The sequence below is a fragment of the Apium graveolens genome, chromosome 2 (genome assembly GCF_009905375.1).
Source record: "Apium graveolens cultivar Ventura chromosome 2, ASM990537v1, whole genome shotgun sequence".
Classification (NCBI taxonomy): domain Eukaryota; kingdom Viridiplantae; phylum Streptophyta; class Magnoliopsida; order Apiales; family Apiaceae; genus Apium; species Apium graveolens.
This window is the reverse complement of record NC_133648.1, coordinates 55,343,290-55,363,556: the sequence shown is the minus strand read 5'-3', so window position 1 is coordinate 55,363,556 and position 20,267 is coordinate 55,343,290. Positions and strand designations below refer to the sequence as shown.

General features: G+C 34.0%; 1 protein-coding gene across 1 annotated transcript in view; it reads right to left on the bottom strand.

Moving 5' to 3' along the window:
• Positions 1-11,975: 11,975 nt before the first annotated feature.
• Positions 11,976-20,267, bottom strand: part of LOC141689775 (uncharacterized) — a 103,124-nt gene continuing 94,832 nt past the window's right edge. The window contains exon 4 of the mRNA XM_074494167.1: positions 11,976-12,018. Within this exon, the coding sequence (XP_074350268.1) occupies positions 11,976-12,018 (43 nt within the window). The remainder of the gene's footprint in view (positions 12,019-20,267) is intronic.

Sequence of the window (20,267 nt, the reverse complement as noted above, 5' to 3'; positions counted from 1 at the left end):
AACTCATCTGGAGCAACTTACCAAGTTTGACTTAAAAGCTGATAAAGGAATCTTTGTGGGATATCCATTGTCTACAAAAGTCTTCAGAGTTTACAATCTGAGAACAAGAACAGTCATGGAATCTATACATGTATCTTTTGATGACAAGAAGATAACATGTCTAGAAGATGCAGATGACCATGACAAGTTGAGATTTGAAAATGAAGTACCTTATGCTGAACTTATAAATCCTGACTCTAATTCAGTAAATCCTGATATCACTCAAAGCTCTGAGGTTCCACAGAACAGTGGAAATACTTCTAACACCGAAGCATATGTTGAGGGGGAGCAACATGACTCATATTCAGAGACTACTACAAGTGATTCAACTCAAGAAACATCAGTAGAAAGATTATCAGACTCATCTTCCTCAAACTTTGATGAGTCAAATACTGATAACAATAGGAACATTGATTCAGGGGGAGCATCAGGAAACAATAGTGGTACTACTCAAGGAAATAATAGAGAATTCATGGATCAAGGGGGAGGTTCTTTTTCTAGGGAGTCAACTTCCATCTGCAAGAAAATGGTCTAAGTCACACACGCCTGACTTAATCATTAGAAACCTTGACAGTGGTGTAAGATGAAGAAAAGTCACTCAAAATGAATGTCTCTACCATTCTTTTCTATCTCAAACTGAACCTAAGAAAGTTGAAGAAGCACTGCAAGATGCTGATTGGGTCACGACAATGCAAGAGTAAACTCAATGAATTTGAAGGGAAAAAAGTCTGGACTCTTGTGCCAAGACCAAAGAACAGATTTATAGTTGGCACAAAGTGGGTGTTCAGAAACAAAACTAATGGTAAGGGCATTATCACAAGGAATAAAGCAAGACTGGTTGCAAAGGGTTACTCACAACAAGAAGGCATTAACTATGATGAGACATTTGCTCCAGTTGTAAGGTTAGAGGCAATAAGAATCTTTCATGCCTATGCTACTCACAAGAAGTTTAAGGTGTTCCAAATGGATGTGAAGAGTACATTTTTAAATGCAGAACTCGAAGAGGAAGTTTATGTTGAACAGCCTCCAGGGTTCATTGATCCAAGGTATCCAGATCATGTCTACTTACTGGATAAAGCACTTTATGGATTAAAGAAAGCTCCAAAGGCCTGGTATGAAACACTTGCTCTATTTATTCTAGAGAGTGGTTTCACAAGAGGTACAATTGATAAAACTCTTTTTTATAAATACCATGGTAAGGACTTGTTATTAGTACAGATATATGTTGATGATATCATATTCGGATCTACTAATGATAAACTTTGTGAGAGATTTACAAAGCTAATGCAATCCAGGTATCAAATGAGTATGATGGGAGAATTGAGTTACTTTCTTGGGTTACAAGTTAAACAGACTGATGTAGGAATCTTCATAAATTAATCCAAATACACCAGGAATTTACTCAAAAGATTTGGAATGCAAGACTGCTCAACTGCATCAACTCCCATGGCCACTGCAACCAAGTTAGATTTAAATACCGGTTCTTCAGTAGATATAACTAACTACAGAGGTATGATTGGCTCACTCCTATATCTGACTGCTAGTAGACCTGATATCATGTATGTTACCTGTCTCTGTGCAAGGTTCCAAGCTGACCCTAGAGAACCTCATCTATTAGTTATGAAAAGAATTTTTAAGTATCTCAAATGCACCATGAATCTGGGATTATGGTATCCTAGAGATTCATACTTTAAGCTAATTTGATATTCAGATGCTGATTTTGAAGGATGCAAGATAGACAGGAAAAACACTTCTCGAAGTTGCCAATTTCTTGGAGGCGGATTGGTTTCTTGGTAAAGCAAGAAACAAAAGTCAATTTCCACTTCAACTGCAGAAGCAGAATACATTGCTGCAGGAAGCTGTTGTGCTCAGATTCTATGGATGAAGAATCAACTGCTGGATTATGGGTTAAACTATTCTTCTATTCCTATATATTGTGATAATCAAAGTTCTATTGCAATGACAGGAAATCCAGTGCATCATTCAATGACTAAGCACATCAGCATCGGATACCATTTCATAAGGGAACATATGGAAGCTGGTACAGTGGAATTGGTCTTTGTTCCAACAGATCAGCAAGTAGCAGATATATTCACCAAGCCTCTCTGTGGAGACACATTCACAAGATTTATGAATGAATTAGGAATGATATCAGGACAATTCTCAAACTCTGATAATTAAGTCTGCTGATATTTTTGAAGCATGGTATCTTATTATGTGTCAGTACTTGCTAGATACTGATTTTTGTGCTAAATGTTTGATGCCATGATAACATGCAAACTGTGCTAAATGATCTTATGTGAAAATTGTTGTTGAACTACTAATTATACTTATAAACTTTGTTATTAGTTGAACTTGTTTTGACTGATAGTTTATGTCAGTAGTTGATAAATCCTGATACTAGTAATTATATGTTGTTCATAGTCAAACTTTGATTGACTATTTTGATGATAATGATTTTAAATCAGCATTATAATTACAAGGTTGAAGTTAGCCTTAGATGGAAAGTTTTCATGGTTATAGGTGTTTCCCATTGAGTAAGATTTGGAACATGTTCGTTTAATGCTTAACTTTATTCTCGGGAACTGTGCATACAGTAACACAAGTTTACATGATACTTTTTAAGTCAATCGTATATCGCCACGTGTCCTATTAAACTGAACGTGACTAAATTAGTGGAGAGAAGTATTGTATAAAATCAATTTTTGATTTTAGATAATACTTTACTTATCTATGTTATCCTCTCTCCGCTACTTTACCCTTCTCAAAATCGTAAACTCTAAAACCCTAACTACTGTTCGTAAATCTTTCTTGAAAAATTAACCATGACTTCACCTGCTGCTTCTAAACCATTTGATTATGGTGGTGCAAAGTTTGTGACTAACAACTATTCAGCTATCTTGTCTAACAACAGCGTGAAGATTGATTTTCATATTTTTTAGGACCTTCTTAGATCCAGTGAGATTGGGTTTGCTCTCACAGCTCCATCTACAATCTCTGGTGACCAGGTGCTTGCTATCTGGAGAACTAGCGTATTTGATGATGGGGGAGCTAGTGGATCTCGAAGCCTTGTTTTTGAATTTGACAATACAACAAGGATAGTAACTCCTCAAACTGTACGAGATGCATTGCAGTTGCCTACTCATACCTCCTACTCAAGTTTGGTAGGTGATATTGAGATGAGGAGATTCTTTACTAAGATTGGTTATGACAAGGATTTGAAGAACCTTGGTCAATTAAAAAGGAATGGGCTCAAAAGGAATGGAATTTCTTCTTTGATTGCATCATAAAGGCGTTCAATAACAAATCTTCAAATTTTGATGCCTTGCCCATTATGACACAACAGATAGGGTACTCTCTAATTCATGGTTCACATTATGATTATGGTAGAGTAGTTCTGTCTTTTATTGGTGATGGGATAAATGCTGATAGAAATATAGTATATTATGCTAGATTCTGCTAGTTGATTTTCAATGCTTGTTTTCCTAATACCCCTATCCCCTCTAATCAAATAGTTTCAGTGTTTAAGTTGACAAAAAGGGCTTTCTCTGACTTAATTTCACAAGATGAAAAGCGGTTGCATTTAGCTCCTTTGAGGTTATCTTTAGTTGCAAGAAACTTTCTTTTGGAAAGACTTCCTGAGACTTATGGTTTGCTTAACAGTCAAAGTGCTAAGCTGCGGGAAATCACCATTGGAAACCCCCCGTAGCTCACCTCAGCACATCAACTCAAACACTAAAACAATCTCAAACAGAAGCCATCTCAAGTGTCTCTCAAAAGACACTTGTTGTAAAAAGACAGGAAGACTTGGTAAAAATAGCTACAAATCCTGCCGTAGCTAAGTCAAAACTCGAAGTATCTCAAGTTCCTCATTGTTCAAAACCTTCAGAAATTGTTAAGAGGAAACTTGTACTTGCTGGATTAGAATCATATTCAGATGAGGACAATGCTACCGTATCTTCTAGATTTTCAAACCTTTTATCTGATTTTTCTCCAAAACTAGTTGTTCCATCAACTGGAAAATACACAGCTGCTGATACTAATGCAAATTCCAGACCAAAGAGAAGAAGATTGGTCAAAGCCTATTATAATCAGCACTTGCTCAAGCTTAAACTGGAAATTGATGAGGACACACAGAGTGCATTGGATCTAAATTCTGACATTCAGTCTACTGTAGAGGCGCTTGTAGAACTGTCTAAAACTCCAGTCATGCAATATCACAAGAGAGCGAGGGCAGTCTCTCATGAGCAAGTAGAAGCTAGTGTCAAGAGGCTATAATCGCAACTGAAGCGGTTAACTGTAACCGCATTTATAGTTGCGAATGTCACTTTTTTAAAATTGCTCTTCGCAGTTTGGTTCGACTTTTACCCAAAATCGATATGATCTGAACCACGTACACCCAAATTCAGACCATAGAAGAATAAAACTGTATGGAAAGTTATTGGAAAAAAACGGTGCCATCTACAAAATTACATTATATACAAAAAAATAAGAATAAAATTAGTATTTTCTAATAGTTATAATTATAGGAAGTCGCTCGTGTCACAAAAAATTGCTGCTAAATTATTATGTAATCTGAGATCCTTGGATAGATAAATTGTTTTGAAGTCAAATAAAAGAACATCCACTAAATATCTTTCAAGTGTAACTCCTTAGTTTTGATGATCAACACAACAAGCTATCATACTGTTATCCAAGCTTGTTTGCAGGTAATCACAACTCAATGACCTTGTCAGTTAAGCATAATGACAGCAAGCTGTCATAAGACATTATTGTATTTCAGCAAGCTATGATCAACAGTGTCAGAATAATAGCAAGCCAAGATGCACAGTCCAGATTCAACAAGGAAGTCGAATTTCATGGAGATATTATATGAACTTCTTTTATATCAGTTGTAAGGAATTCTCTAATATAATATACATGCATTATATATATAGAGCTCAAGTATAAATCGTTTTAACTTATTCAAATTGATTTCCTAAATTATAGGAGTTTGCTTTTCTATCAAACTCTATCTTCTACAAACTATTAAAAAAAATTTATACTCTATAAAATAGAAGAGATGTTTTCTGATCGTTGAACATCATTGTTTCTCTTCTATCTCACGTATACATGTACGTTGGAAACCATCCCAATGATCTTAAAAGGTAGAATTAGATTCTAGCCGTTGTAATTTATTGAGGTTGTTTCAAACGTTAATGTGTGTTGATATATGAGCATTCTTGCAGATTTTTAAAATGAACTAATTACAAGCAAGAACACTCACAACTCCTGAACTTATTGATTAACATATACTCTCTTGAGCTCTAATTATATACACGTTTTGTTATCTTAGAGAGTCTATAGTTTGAGTTGTAAATTTTATCATTGATTTGTATTGTTCAATTGTATTGATTAGTTGCTGGATAAGTTGGCTAAGGGAAACAAGGGTTTAGTGATACTTGCTAGAGGAGTTTGTACTACGGGGTAGTATAGTACTTAGAGAGAAGGTTGTTAAACAGGGTTTCAGCAAGCCATTATCAGCAGCTGGGATAAAGGGAGATATATTGTTGTATCTTGTAGTTGTAACTTTCATTGATCAATAATATAATCTCTTACCAAGTTGGTAAGGGACCAGGACGTAGATCGTAGGGGCTTAGGGGTCAAACCTGGCTAAAATTCTTGTGTGTTCAATTTACTTTTCTGCACATTATTTATGCATTGCATTTAGTCATCTCAGCTTACTATCATTGTCAGATCATAGTTATGTTGATAAAATCTCAGTAAGCTATTATCGGGTAAAATGTAAAAGTGATCCTAGTTAGCCATAATCACCTATTCACCCCCCTCTAGGTGTATTTTCAGTTGGTATCAGAGCTTTGGTATACTAATCTTTCTGTAACAGGAATAGTATTCGATCGAAATGCTGACAAATATCCCGAAGGAACCTCAGATTACCGAGCACCTCTCTTGCTTGGTACAGAAAACTACAACTGGTGGAAAGGTTGCATGAAAGTATACCTATCCAGGGAGCCACTAGCATTGAGATTCGTTCAAGAGGGTCCATTTGAGTTCAAGGACAAAGAAGGTAAAGTGAAAGACATTGATGATCTCACAGAGGCTGAACTACTCAAATACAGTTTCAATGGAAAGGCTAGGAATTCTCTCATGAATGGGTTATGCCCTAGTGAATGTGATAAAGTCGCTTCATGCAAATCAGCTAAAGAGATATGTGATACTCTGGAATTGTATCACGAAGGATCCAAGAGCTTAAAGAAGGTGAAATTGAGCAAACTAATGAATGAGTTTGGAAATTTCAAGCTTCGAGATGGAGAAACTATTCGAGAAAGTCAAGCTAAATTCCAGACAAATTTGAAAGCCTTAAAGCAACTTGGCAAACATATCCCTCAAGAAGAAATTAACATGAAGATACTTAGTGTTGTGCCATTTATATATGAACCAAAGGTAACAGCTTTAAAATCCTCTCCAACTATAGAAACTATATATCAATTGGATGTTTTTGCAGAATTGGAACAATTTGAAAGCAAAATCAAGGAAAGCCAATCAAGTTCTATGCAAGCTCCAGTTGCTCAAATGAAGCAGTTAGATCTTCACACTAATGACAGCTTACTGGAATCTGAAGATTAATCAGATGAAGAACTAGCTTTAATATCCAGGAAGATCAGAAAGATGATCGAGAAGAAGAACAAGTTGAAAAGAGATAAAGGCAGATTTTCCAACAACAAAAAGGCCAACAAGGATTTAAAAGATCAGACATGCTTTGAATGTGGAAAGTCAGGCCATTATAAGCGGGACTGCTACAAATTGAAGTAAAACAACAAACTGTCTTCAAGGATTAGAAGAAAGCTAAAGCTCTAATGACTTGGAGTGATGATGACTCAGTTTCCAGTGATGATTTAAGTGGAGACATGGTTAATCTTGCCCTAGTTGGACTTGATGATGATTCTGTTCGTGGAAATTCAGAAAGTGGCTATCTAGAAGGTGATTCAGAAGAAGATCAGAGTGAAGTAAACTCTTGTAAATATAATTTATCTTCTGAAAATATTATTTTGGAACCACTAACCATGCAGGAATATGGGGATGTATCTATGGGAGAATATTATTCTCTTAAAGCTGAAAATAGCAAGCTAAAAGAGAAGAATAATTATCTCAAGACCATGGTTCAAGATTTGATGAGCAAAGTGGATACTTGGATTGACAAGAAGGTACCTACACAAGCTGATAAACAAGCTGAAATCAAGGATCTTCAAGCTAAAGTCAGTCATGTGGAAAACTTCAACAAAATTCTCCTCAAAAGAAACAAGACTAAATTAATGGAGATCACAGAGCTAAAGAAGGAGATTGAAGCAAGGGATGAATATTTGGAGCTGTTCAAACTCAGAGAATCAATCAATGCAGAACCTACAAATCAAGCAGAAGAACCATCTCAGCAAGCTAGAATCATAAGTCCCGAAGCTAAAAAGATTGATTTGCTCACAAAGGAAGTTGAGGATCTGAAAAGGGGCATGTGATCTTTTGTTCAAGGAGAAGAGAGTCTCAAATCAATGATGAACAACACAAATATTCCATTGGTCAGAGAAGGAATTGGAATTAATGCAAACAAGAAGGACAAAGCTCCAAGATATGAAGGAAAACATGGCATACCCTATGATTATGCTATGCCTTGGAAGATATGCAACAGATGTGGGAAGAAAGGGCATCTGGAAAAAAATTGCAAAGTTTAGAATGGACATAAATCATACCATGAAGGAAATAAACAGAAAATAGCTTACTATGGTCAGAATGGCAGAACAAAGACAACTTACTATCATCAGGCTGGCAGAGTTAAATCACCCAGATTTATCCAAAAATGGATAAAGAAATCTGATTTACATGTTTTTTATATTTTATCTGCTAACCATGTTGGACCCAAGAAATTACGGGTACCAAAAGGTTGAGTTGTTTTATTTGTTTTGTAGATGTGTCTTGCCGCTCGAGTCAAATCAACTCAATGGATCTTGGATAGCGGATGTACTAGACATATGAGTGGAGACAAAGCACAATTCTTGAGTCTTCAGATGAAAAAGGGTGGAAGAGTGACTATTGGTGATAGCAAAACTCTTGAAATCCTTGGAAAAGGTTAAATAGGTAATAAACACATTTCAATTGATAAAGTTCAATAGGTTAAAGGCCTAAAATATAATATGCTTAGTATAAGTCAGTTATATGATGATGGTCATAAGGTTGATTTTGGTATTGGGAAGTGTAATATTACTATCGGTACTAACAAAGTCCCCCTAGTTGCTAGAAGGGAAGAAAATATATATATATTTTTTGGACTTTGAGTTGCAGAAAATAGCTTGCTGTCTTGCTGCAATAGACACAGATCCTTATGTTTGGCATAGAAGAATGGGTCATGCTCACATGGACTTGCTTAATAAACTTTCAAAGAAGAAGCTAGTCAGAGGTTTACCCAAAATCAAGTATGTCAAGATTGAGGTATGTTCGGAATGCTAATTAGGAAAAAAAATTAGAAGTACTCACAAAGCAAAGAAGATGGTATCTACTTCTAAACCCTTAGAACTTTTGCATTTAGACTTATTTGGTCCAGAAGCTTATAAAAGTATTGGAGGTAAGCAATATGGTTTTGTAATTGTTGATGATTATTCTCATTTTACATGGGTATTCTTTCTTCGTACTAAAGATGTTGCTTTTATTGAGTTTGAGAAACTAATTAAGTTACTTGAGAATAAGCTCAATACAAAGCTTGTAGGTATAAGGAATGATCGAGGTGGTGAATTCCAAAAAGACTTTATTACTTATTGTGAAGAAAGAGGAATATCACGCGAATTCTCTGCTCCAAGAACTCCATAACAAAATGGTGTGGTAGAAAGAAAGAATAGGTCATTGCAAGAAACAACAAGGACATTGTTACAAGAAAGCAAGCTACCTAGAAGTTTTTGGGCAGAAGCAGTCAACACAGCATGCTATGTTCTGAATAGAGTATTGATAAGACCTATTTTGGACAAGACTCCATATGAATTGCTAAAGAAAAAGAGGTCTGACATCAGTTACTTCAAGATTTTTGGCTCAAAGTGTTTTGTGCTCAAGACAATTGGTAATGATGGTAAATTCGATGCTAAATCTTATGAAGCTATTTTTCTTTGTTATTCTATGAATAGTAAAACCTATAGAGTTTATAATTTGTCTAAGCATATTGTTGAGGAATCTATAGATGTTACTTTTCAAGAACCTAACAATGATCTTCCAAGAGACGAGGAAGATGATGCAGGTGAAGCTGGAAAACAACAAGCTGAAACATAGAAGGATACTCCAAAATAGCAAGCTGAAATTGAAACTGATTTTGGAAATCAGCATTCAGAAACTTCTACTCCAGTTGATGATGAAATTATAAAGATGGAAAATATGACTCTTGATGGTCCTAGAGGATATAGAGCGAAGGATAAAATGCCAATCTATGATGGTGAAGACTTAGCTCCTCCATCTAAGATAAGGAAGACCTCACATGAAGATATCTCAAAGCATTCATTGCCAAAAGCTACATGGACAGTGAAGAATCACCCTCCAGAACAGGTTATTGGTGATATTTCTGATGGACTCAAGCTTAAATGCAGTTAAAAGAATATTTCGATATTTAAGTGGGACTATTAATCTTGGGTTATTTTATCCTATTACAAGCATATTTGATCTTGTGAGGTATAGTGATGCAGATTATGCAGGATGTCAAAATGATAAAAAGAGCACAAGTGGTGTTTGTACATACTTAGGACAAAGTCTCGTATCTTAGAAAAATAAGAAACAAACTTTAGTTGCATTATCCACAACAGAAGGTGAGTATTTGGCACCTGGTAGCTGTTGCTCTCAAATTTTATGGATGATTCAGACTCTACGAGATTTTGGAATCAAGTGTGGCAAAGTTCCAATCTATTGTGATAACACTAGCACCATCAACATATCAAAGAATCCGGTGAATCACTCAAGAACAAAGCATATTGATGTTCATCACCATTTCTTGAAAGATAATGGTGCTAAAGGTAAGGTTGAATTAATTTTTGTGCCTACTAAATATCAGTTGGCAGATATCTTTACAAAACCCCTTGGCGAAGCAAGATTTTCTACCATTCGAAGGGGACTTGGCATGTGTAGTGTATAATGACAAGCTATCTTTGGAAATTTGGTAATGTTAGCTTACTATCAATTTTCATGTTAGCTTACTATGATTGTTTATTAAATGTCATAATTTGTGTTTAATTTGATTTATTAATTTTGACATGCCATTATCTGTTTATTGCTGCTTACTTGTTTGTGTGTTTTGATGCTTTATCTTATCATTTTTTTAAACTGATAACATGTGGTAGTTTTTAATAGATAGACATTATTTTATGTTTTTTGATTTAGGATAACATCATCCTTCAACCTAGATCTTTTTGATGCTCTAAGGGGGAGAAATTTAGGAGACTTATATTTATGTTTATGTTTGGTTATTAAAACTTGGATTTATGTTTCTCTTCTGTTGACTTATTTAAGACTATCTGTTGGCTTATGTTTTCTTTGTGATTTGCAACTTGGTTTATGTTCATTGTTATTTAAGACTTTGTTCGCTTTTGGACTTGGTGATATAATGATGTTATATTAGTTATGTTGGATATGTATGTGTGTTATTTAAAGTTTATTTAATTGTAGTAATTGGTTATAAAGTTTTGAGATATGCATAGATTTAGGGGGAGTTTTTATAATTCTCCTAAATGTGTGTAATCATCAAAAGGGGGAGATTTTAACTCCTTAGTTTTGATGATCAATACAACAAGCTATCATACTGTTATCCAAGCTTGTTTGCAGGTAATCACAGCTTAATGACCTTGTCAGTTAAGCATAATGACAGCAAGCTATCATAAAATAGTATTGTATTTCAGCAAGCTATGATCAACAGTGTCAGAATAACAGCAGGCCAAGATGCACAGTCCAGATTTAACCAGGAAGTCGAATTTATGGAGATATTATAGGAACTTCTTTTATATCAGTTGTAAGGACTTCTCTAATATAATATACATGCATTATATATATAGAGCTCAAGTATAAATTGTTTTAACTTATTCAAATTGATTTCCTAAATTATAGGAGTTTGTTTTTCTATCAAACTCTATCTTCTACAAACTGTTAAAAACGTTTTATAGTCTACAAAATAGAAGAGATGTTTTCTGATCGTTGAACATCATTGTTTCTCTTCTATCTAACGTATACATGAATGTGGGAAACCATGCCAACGATCTTAAACGGTAGAATTGGATTCTAGCCATTGTAATTTGGTTGTTTCAAACGTTAATGTGTGTTGATATATGAGCATTCTTGTAGATTTTCAAAATGAACTAATTGCAAGCAAGAACACTCACAACTCCTGAACTTATTGTTTAACATATACTCTCTTGAGCTCTAATTATAAACACATTTTGTCATCTTAGAGAGTCTATAGTTTGAGTTGTAAATTTTATCATTGATTTATATTGTTCAAATTATATTGATTAGTTGCTGGATAAGTTGGCTTAGGGAAATAAGGATTTAGTGGTACTTGCTAGAGGAGTTTGTACTACGAGGTAGTATAGTACTTAGAGAGCAGGTTCTTAAACAGGGTTTCAGCAAGCCATTATCAGCAGCTGGGATAAATGGAGATATATTGTTGTATCTTGTAGTTGTAAGTTTCATTGATCAATAATATATTCTCTTACCAAGTTGGTAAGGGACCAGGACGTAGACCATAGGGGCTTAGGGGTCGAACCTGGCTAAAATTCTTGTGTGTTCTATTTACTTTTCTGCACATTATTTTCTGCATTGAATTTAGTCATCTCAGCTTACTATCATTGTCAGATTATAGTTCTTTTGATAAAATCTCAGTAAGCTATTATCGGGTAAAATTTAAAAGTAATCAAAATTAGCCATAATCACCTATTCACCCCCCCTCTAGGTGTATTTTCATCAACCACCCTGAAAATAAAAACAAATTAAATAAGGACAACACATTAAAATAATAAAAGGAAATTAAATCAGATAAATAATAATTTATTATAAAAAAGATTGTATTAACATAGAGTTTAATCAAAAATATCTTTAATGACATACTAAAGTAAATAAATTAATCTATAGATAATATAACAATAAAGACACAAACAATCATCAAAATGACACATAATTGCCTCTAAAAGGCCAAAATATATGATATCAAATTATCCACCCATAAGTGGTACAAAAATATCTTTCAATAAAGGCAATAACTAAAATTATTTGGTCAGAATATTCCTAATTTTTTGTACTAAAAATTGTAATTTAACAGTTGTTTCGCATCTCGCAAAGCCTATAAAAAGGGACTAAAATTAGGGCTTATGTTATGAATTTGTTCAGGAACTCCATTAAATGGTTTTTCTAAGGGAGTTTCCAAATCAAACTTAGAATTTCCATGATACACAAAATCAAAAGATCATTTGGCTTTGTAAGCGGCAGTGAATCTGCACAAGTTCTTCTCATGTAAACGAAACATCTAACATGTAACATCAGAATAGTTAAAAAGGAAAAATAATTATTTTTGCACGGTCTTCTAGTCTTTTTTGGTAAAACATCTAAACATTATAAATTAAAAATTACAATAGAATCTTATGTGAGTAATCATTCTAATACTTTTCATTTTCAAACTATAAAATAACAAACCTTGTTGAGACAGTATACGTTCTCAGCTTCATCGGATGTGAAATTTTTAAGTTTTAATGGTCTTCATCTTTTTTTTTCGGAATAACATCTAAGAAACAAAACAATCATATTATAAACTATGGTACATACTCGAAATATTCAACTTGGTAATAACAAACCTGATATTGACAGTCGTACATCCTCTATAAAATCAGAATTTAGATTTTTTATTTTTGAATGGTCTTCTTCTTTTTTTTGGATAACATCTGAAATACACAACAAGCATATTAAAAATTATTAAACATAAAGATTGATGCCCAATTATTATAACACAACAAACCTTGTTGACAACCTTGTTAAGACATTTTATCGCCCGTGTTATCATATTTTTGGAAATTTGAAGAATGGACAATTGGTATTATATTCTATTTACCAATTGATAAGATTTTCTTCTTAGATGGTCTTCGTCTCTATTTTGATATATTGGTTGTAGATTATACTAATTACATTAAACATTTACGATAAACCTGCTACATACAAAATATTTTCAATATATAAAGATGAACGTAACAATTCTTGTTGACAATTACTCGCACGCGGATGTTAGTTTATTTTGAAGGATACTGGAGTCTTCAACAATTGGTATTATGTTCTCCTTATCAATAGTGATAATATTTTTACTAAATGGTCTTTCTCTTTTCCTTAATATAATTTCTGATTATCAAAGAGAATATACAAAATAATCATAACTATACTTATACAACGAACAATTGAGTTGCTACATGCTTCGATTATTTCGATTAAACAAACATCATAATTATTAACATAAACCGTAATAACACATACATAATGACATAAACAACTGTATAAACTACAAACACAACATTTGGCTTATTACAAACCCAAACTTCATTTATGTTACATAAAATGTTATGTATATATATAACTTTCTTGTTTATTGCCATATTTTTGAAAAGTTTTGGAAGAAATAAAAAAAAAGTGTTACAAGCTTGCGAATTATAGTAACACTTTTAAATTATTATGATATTTTTGAAAAGGCATTACAACAGACACTACAACATATATGGTCTTTGCCGACATTTGAAAATATATAAAAATCGTGAATAATATTGACATAAACCCAAAGTTGGTTTAAGGCTACATGTTGTGTAAGACATGCCTATACAAGACTAAGTCATATTGACAATCTTAAGATTTAGTTGTTTGATAATCAACTTTGTATTTTTTATTATATTCCTTGAGTCTGTAAAAAGGTTAGAAGATTAGACTGGAGTATTTTTCCGTAAACAGATTCAAGCTAAGGAATAAAATCTGGAAGAAGATCAAGCCATGATCATGCCTCAGAGAAAAGTGAAGAAGCTTGGAGTTGAATAAAAATGTTTTATGAACAATATTCTAAGTCAAGATATCGACAAGTCACAAATTAAATAATATCGAGAAGTCATTCGAGAAGTCTGGAATGACTTATCGAGAAGTCTCAGAGATATCGAACAGTCAAATGAAGATGTAAAGATTGGAGATATTGACAAGTCATTTCTGCATGTAGAGAACTCATAGATATCGAAAAGTCAAATGAAGATGTGAGGATTGGAGATATGGACAAGTCAATTTCTCATTAGAGCTCTCAAAGATATCGACAAGTCACAATATATTTAGAGATCTCTGAGATATCGACAAGTCAATTCTACATGTAGAGATCTCAGACATATCGACAAGTCATTTAACATGCAAAGATCAAGAGACCTCAACAAGTCAAATATACCTATAGAGAACTCAGAGATCTCGATAAGTCATTATACTTATCGAGATATCACATCTCTATAAAACAAACTGGAGATCTCGATATGCCTCTCAAATACAGAATGCAAAAAAATTCAAGATTCAAGATTATCAGTCAACAAATGAACTATCAAATAGATTGAAAAGTCTACAAAGTAGCTGGGAGAATACAAGATCAAGGGCCAAGATTACCTGGACAAAGGATGGTCACAGACCTACATGATTCTGTACAGATTTGCTAAGCTAGAAATGGAAATAGAAAAAGGTTGCTTTAGAAAGTTGTTAGGAATATGTTGTAGGCTTGATGATAAGTTGTCAAAACACCTTAGTAGATTTGTATAAGTGTTTGTAGCTTTCGAAGGATGAGCCTAACAGTCATCCGTTGAAAGAGTAGCTTATGTATTAATAAGTCTTTGTAGTACATTCCTGTGTATTATAATGTCTTAAAGAATTAGAAGTTGTAGGACATTTTAAGTCATGTTGACTACAAGAATGATATGTGAAATAGGCTGGCAAATTGTAAATATTACATGCCTTGTAATTTTACATAAGTGAAATTGAGTCAACTGCTATAAAAACACTTTCAACGGATGTTCTTCACAAGGCCTCGACGGATGACCCAAGTCATATTTCGACGAATGATCCAACTGAGCCTCGACGGATGACGAATTTCAAATAGGATTTGATAGTGACTTGACAGTCACATGGATTGATTATACACAAAAGGAATGTGGCAGCCTGTAATTAGGATTATGAAGATCAAGAAGCATTTCCATTTCCATGCTAATTTGGAGAAATGCAAAGATGTTGGATAGAGGAATGAAGAAACATGTGATTAGACATATATAGTTTTGTTTTATTTGTTTTTCTTTTTAACATGTAACTTGGTAATATATAAACCAGGAAGTAGCAAGTAGAATAATTAAATGAGAATATCAGTCGAGCATTAGAGAGAACTTAGAAATAGAAAAAGCAAGATCTGTCAAGAATTTCGAGTTCGTCCTTCTGTAATTTTCTCTTATAAGCAGCTATGTGCTTTACAACATCACAGAGATCTTCAGCAATATATATCTCTGGGGGAAACAACAAATCCACCGGAAAGTATTAAACATTGTGTATTTAGTTACTTTGTGGTTTGAATTACTTCAATTTCTATTATACGTACTTAGCATATTCAACCACATTTATATTATATTGTGAAGAAGTTCTTGAAATCAAAAGGCAACCAAGAATTACATTCAACCCCCCTTCTATAATTCTAGTTGTTAGATTATTAGGGAATAACAATTGGTATCAGAGCAAGCTCTTGACATACAAAGAGTTTAAAGATCAAAGCAACTAACAACATGAGTAGAAAGAATGTTGGAGTGAAGATTCCATTCTTGGATAAAGACAACTATCACCATTGGAAGGTGGAAATGCACCTGCATCTTCTCTCTCAAGATGAAAGGTATGTTGATTACATTGAGAAAAGCCTTCATGTTTCTATAAGAGCTGCTACAGATACTGGAGGTGCTGTAGGCAATGAGCAAAGTGTCCCAAAGCCACAAGTATAATAGACATATGAAAATATTGAGCAAGTACACAAAGACAAGAAGGCTATGAACATTATGTTCAATGTTCTTGATGGAGATATGTTTGACAATGTCATAAATTGCAAGACTGCTAAAAAAAATTATGATACAATTCAAATCATATATGATGGAACTGAGCAAGTGAGGGAAAACAAGATGCAACTTTTAATTCAGTAGTACGAACATTTTCAATGTGAAGATAGTGAATCTTTAAGTGATATCTTTAGTAGACTTCAAAAACTACTAAATGCACTGAAGCTGCATGGAAGGGTCTATCAGAAAAAAGATTCAAACCTGAAGTTCCTTAGATCTCTACCAAAGGAATGGAAGCCTATGACTGTCTCTCTCAAAAATTCACAAGATTATAAGGAGTTTACCTTGGAGAGACTGTATAGGATTCTAAAAACTTATGAACTTGAGTTAGAACAAGATGAGCAAATAGAGAAAGGAAGGAAGAAGGGAGGATCTATAGCACTGGTAGATGAATAAGAGAGAGTGAAAGAAATGAAGGTTGGAGCTGTGGAATCTGCACCAAACTCTAGGGTTTGTGAAGGCAAAGGAATGGGGTTAGTAGCTGAATATGAAGACCATCTTAGACAAGATGAAATGGAGGATATAGATGAACATATAGCTTTCCTGTCAAGAAGGTTTCCCAAGCTCAAATTCAAAAAGAATTTTAAAGCAGCCAAACCAAATAGAAACATGGCAGATAAATCCAAATTCAAGTGTTTCAAATGTGGCTTGAGTGGTCATTTTGCAAATGAGTGCAGAAAGCCTAATCCTGAGAAAAAGAAATTTGAGCAAGTTGACTATAAAAAGAAATACTTTGAATTGCTCAAACAAAAAGAAAGAGCTTTCTTGACTCTGGAAAATGACTGGGCAGCAGATGGGGAAGATGAAGATGGGAACCAAGCTATGTCAACCAAGCCTTGATGGACAAATCAGATGAAGCAGAGGTCAGTTCTTCATGCAATCAGGTAATCACCACTAATCTAGCACATCTTTCTAAAGCTGAGTGTAATGATGCTATAAATGACATGTCCATAGAGTTGTATAACTTGCGTGTTACACTTAAGTCACTCACTAAATAAAACACCAGAATTAAAGATAACAATCTGTTTTTAAGTGAGAGAAATGTTGTGTTAGAAACTTAATTTTATTGAGTTTGAGACACTGAAAATAGAGTGTAGAATTGCTAAGGAAGAACTGACTGAATCGTTAAACAAAGAAGAGGTTTTAAGAAAGCAACTTGAACGAGAACAAGAGGTAATAAAGGCTTGGAAATGATCTAGAGATGTCCATATTTAAATTATCAAAGTTCAAGGTATAGAGTCCTTCTGTAAGGAAGCCTGGAAAAAAATTAAAGAGAAACTGGATCCTAGTTTGGTAGAAGGACTTTCAACGGATAATGAAGATTATCCGTCGAATGATAAAAAGAATTATCCGTCGAAAGGAAAAGAACCACATCTAGTGAAAGAAAGCCAGTTAGCAAAGTCAAGCTAGCTAAGTTAAATGAAAAATATGGATCAGTTTCCAAGAACTTTGTTACAAAAGAAATAAGTCAAATCAAGGAGAATAAAAGAGTCAATATGGGGCATCTATCAATGAAGCAATTAAATGATAAATTGGAGAAAAATGAGGTTAAGGCAGAATCAAAAAGGAAAAATAACAGGAATGGAAAAGTAGGAATTAACAAACATAACAACCACACACCTGATAAATATGCTCCAAGAAAAATTTGTGTTAAGTGTGGTAGTGTTAATAATTTGTCTATTAATTGCAAATCTTCTATGCCTGCATCCATGCCTACACCTCCCTCATTTCCCAACATGCCTATATTGCCTTTGAATGTCATGCCTATTATGCCTACACAAAATCTGAATGCATAATTTTCTAATATACCATTTGTACAAAATCCTTACTATGCTGCATTTAATATGCCTCAAATATCATTTAGCATGCCATACAGGAATAACATGTTTGCATATAATATGCCATCTCATGTTGATCAACCTGTGCATGATAATTCTATAATTTTGAATGGTTTTCAAAGCCCTACTCTATTGACCAAGGTTGAATCGTAATCACCTGAGTCAAATATGGAAAAGCCTAAGAAACCTAAAAAGAAGGCTAACAAGGCAGGACCCAAAGAAATTTGGGTACCAAAATCAACTTGATTTGGTTTTGATGTGTACAGGGAAACAGAAAGAATCTGTGGTATTTGGATAGTGATTGCTCAAGGCACATGACCGGAGATTCTACCTTGCTCACTGAGTTCAAGGAGAGAGCTAGCCCAAGTATTAATTTTAGAGATGATAGCAAAGGGTATACTGTGGGATATGGCTTGATTTTAAAAGACAATGTCATCATTGAAGAAGTTGCTCTAGTGGATGGACTTAAACATAATCTTTTGAGTATCAGCCAACTTTGTGATAAAGGTAACTCAGTAACATTCAATTCTGAAGCCTATGTTGTTACAAACAAGAAGGACAACAAAGTGATTCTCGCTGGTGTGAGAAAAGGAAATATGTATTTAGCTGACTTCAACTCATCAAGTGTAAATTCTATTACTTTTCTTTTCAGCAAAGCAATTCAAGATGAAAGTTTGCTATATCACAAGAAACTGTCCCATCTGAACTTCAAGACTATGAATGAATTAGTCAGGAAAGATCTTGTAAGAGGCATTCCTCAAGTTGAGTTCTCAAAGGATGGACTGTGTGATGCCTGTCAAAAAGGAAAAGAAATCAAAGCATCATTCAAAAAGAAGCTTGAATCTACAATTAAAGAACCTCTACAACTTCTGCATATAGACTTGTTTGGACCACTCAATGTATTGTCAATCTCAAAGAAAAGATACTTCGTAGCGACTGTTGATGATTTCTCAAAGTTCACTTGGATATATTTTCTTAAATCTAAAGATGAAGCTAGTGAAATCATTATCAATCACATAAGACAAGTCAACAATCATCCTGATCTTAAAATTAGAAGAATCGGGAGTGACAATGGAACCGAGTTCAAGAATTATGTTATGAGGTTGTTTTATGAAGAAAATGGAATCATGCATGAATTTTCAGCTAAAACTCCAAAACAAAATGGAGTGGTGGGAAGAAAGAACATATCTCTTATTGAAGCTGCAAGAACAATGCTAGAAGAATCAAAGTTACTAACATACTTTTGGGCAGAAGCTGTAAATACTGCATGCTACACTCAGAATATTTCTTTGGTCAATCTAGCAAAATACATGACTCCCTATCAATTGTTCAAGAATAGGAAGCCAACACTAAACTTTCTTCATGTCTTTGGCTACAAATGCTATACTCTAAGGAATCAAACTGATCAACATGGAAAGTTTGATGCCAAAGCAGATGAAGGTATTTTTGTTGGGTATGCAATTGGAAAAGCGTACAAAGTCTACAATCTCAGAACCAACATTGTTATGGAATCTATACATGTTGTGTTTGATGGTAAGAAGATTGAAGGACTGCAAGATGAAGGTTTCCATGAAAGCCTCAAATTTGACAATGTTGAGATGATTTGCGATGATGGTGAAGATGAAAGTGATCAAGTAATAATCTCTAAGGACAATGCTGGAAAATCAGCAACAAATAAAGCACATGATTCAACATCCATCGAAAGACCAAGTGCATCATCCGTTGAGAGACAATCTGCATCATCCGTTGAATGGCAAAGATCAACATCCGTTGAGCCATCAGTAGGAGTTGAAAGTCAATACAGATTATTAGTCTCTAAACATGCACTAAAATACAAGCAAGTATACGTGTTCGCAAGTAGTATAAGATTTAGATCAAATTTGTTCCCACATAGACTCTTTGGTTAAATTTAAGAATATGCACCTATGCAACAATGATATGGTTATTATCCAATGCTAAGACGAATAACAAATTGAGATGGTTTTTAAATAAATTTAAGCTAACAATTATAATTAAGAGAATAAGAATGGTTAAATTAATATATATGGCAAACATGTGATTCTAACTTCATTAAATACTTCATTCAATAACCTTTTCGTTCTTAATTTTTAGCATGTAATGGTGATGACACTAATCAGATAACACGAAACTGATAAACGCTAACTTTGGTTGCACGAGTACCATACTACCAGACATCCACAAAAGAGATAGAAGCTGAATAGACACCAATTATATTGAGACCCTATAT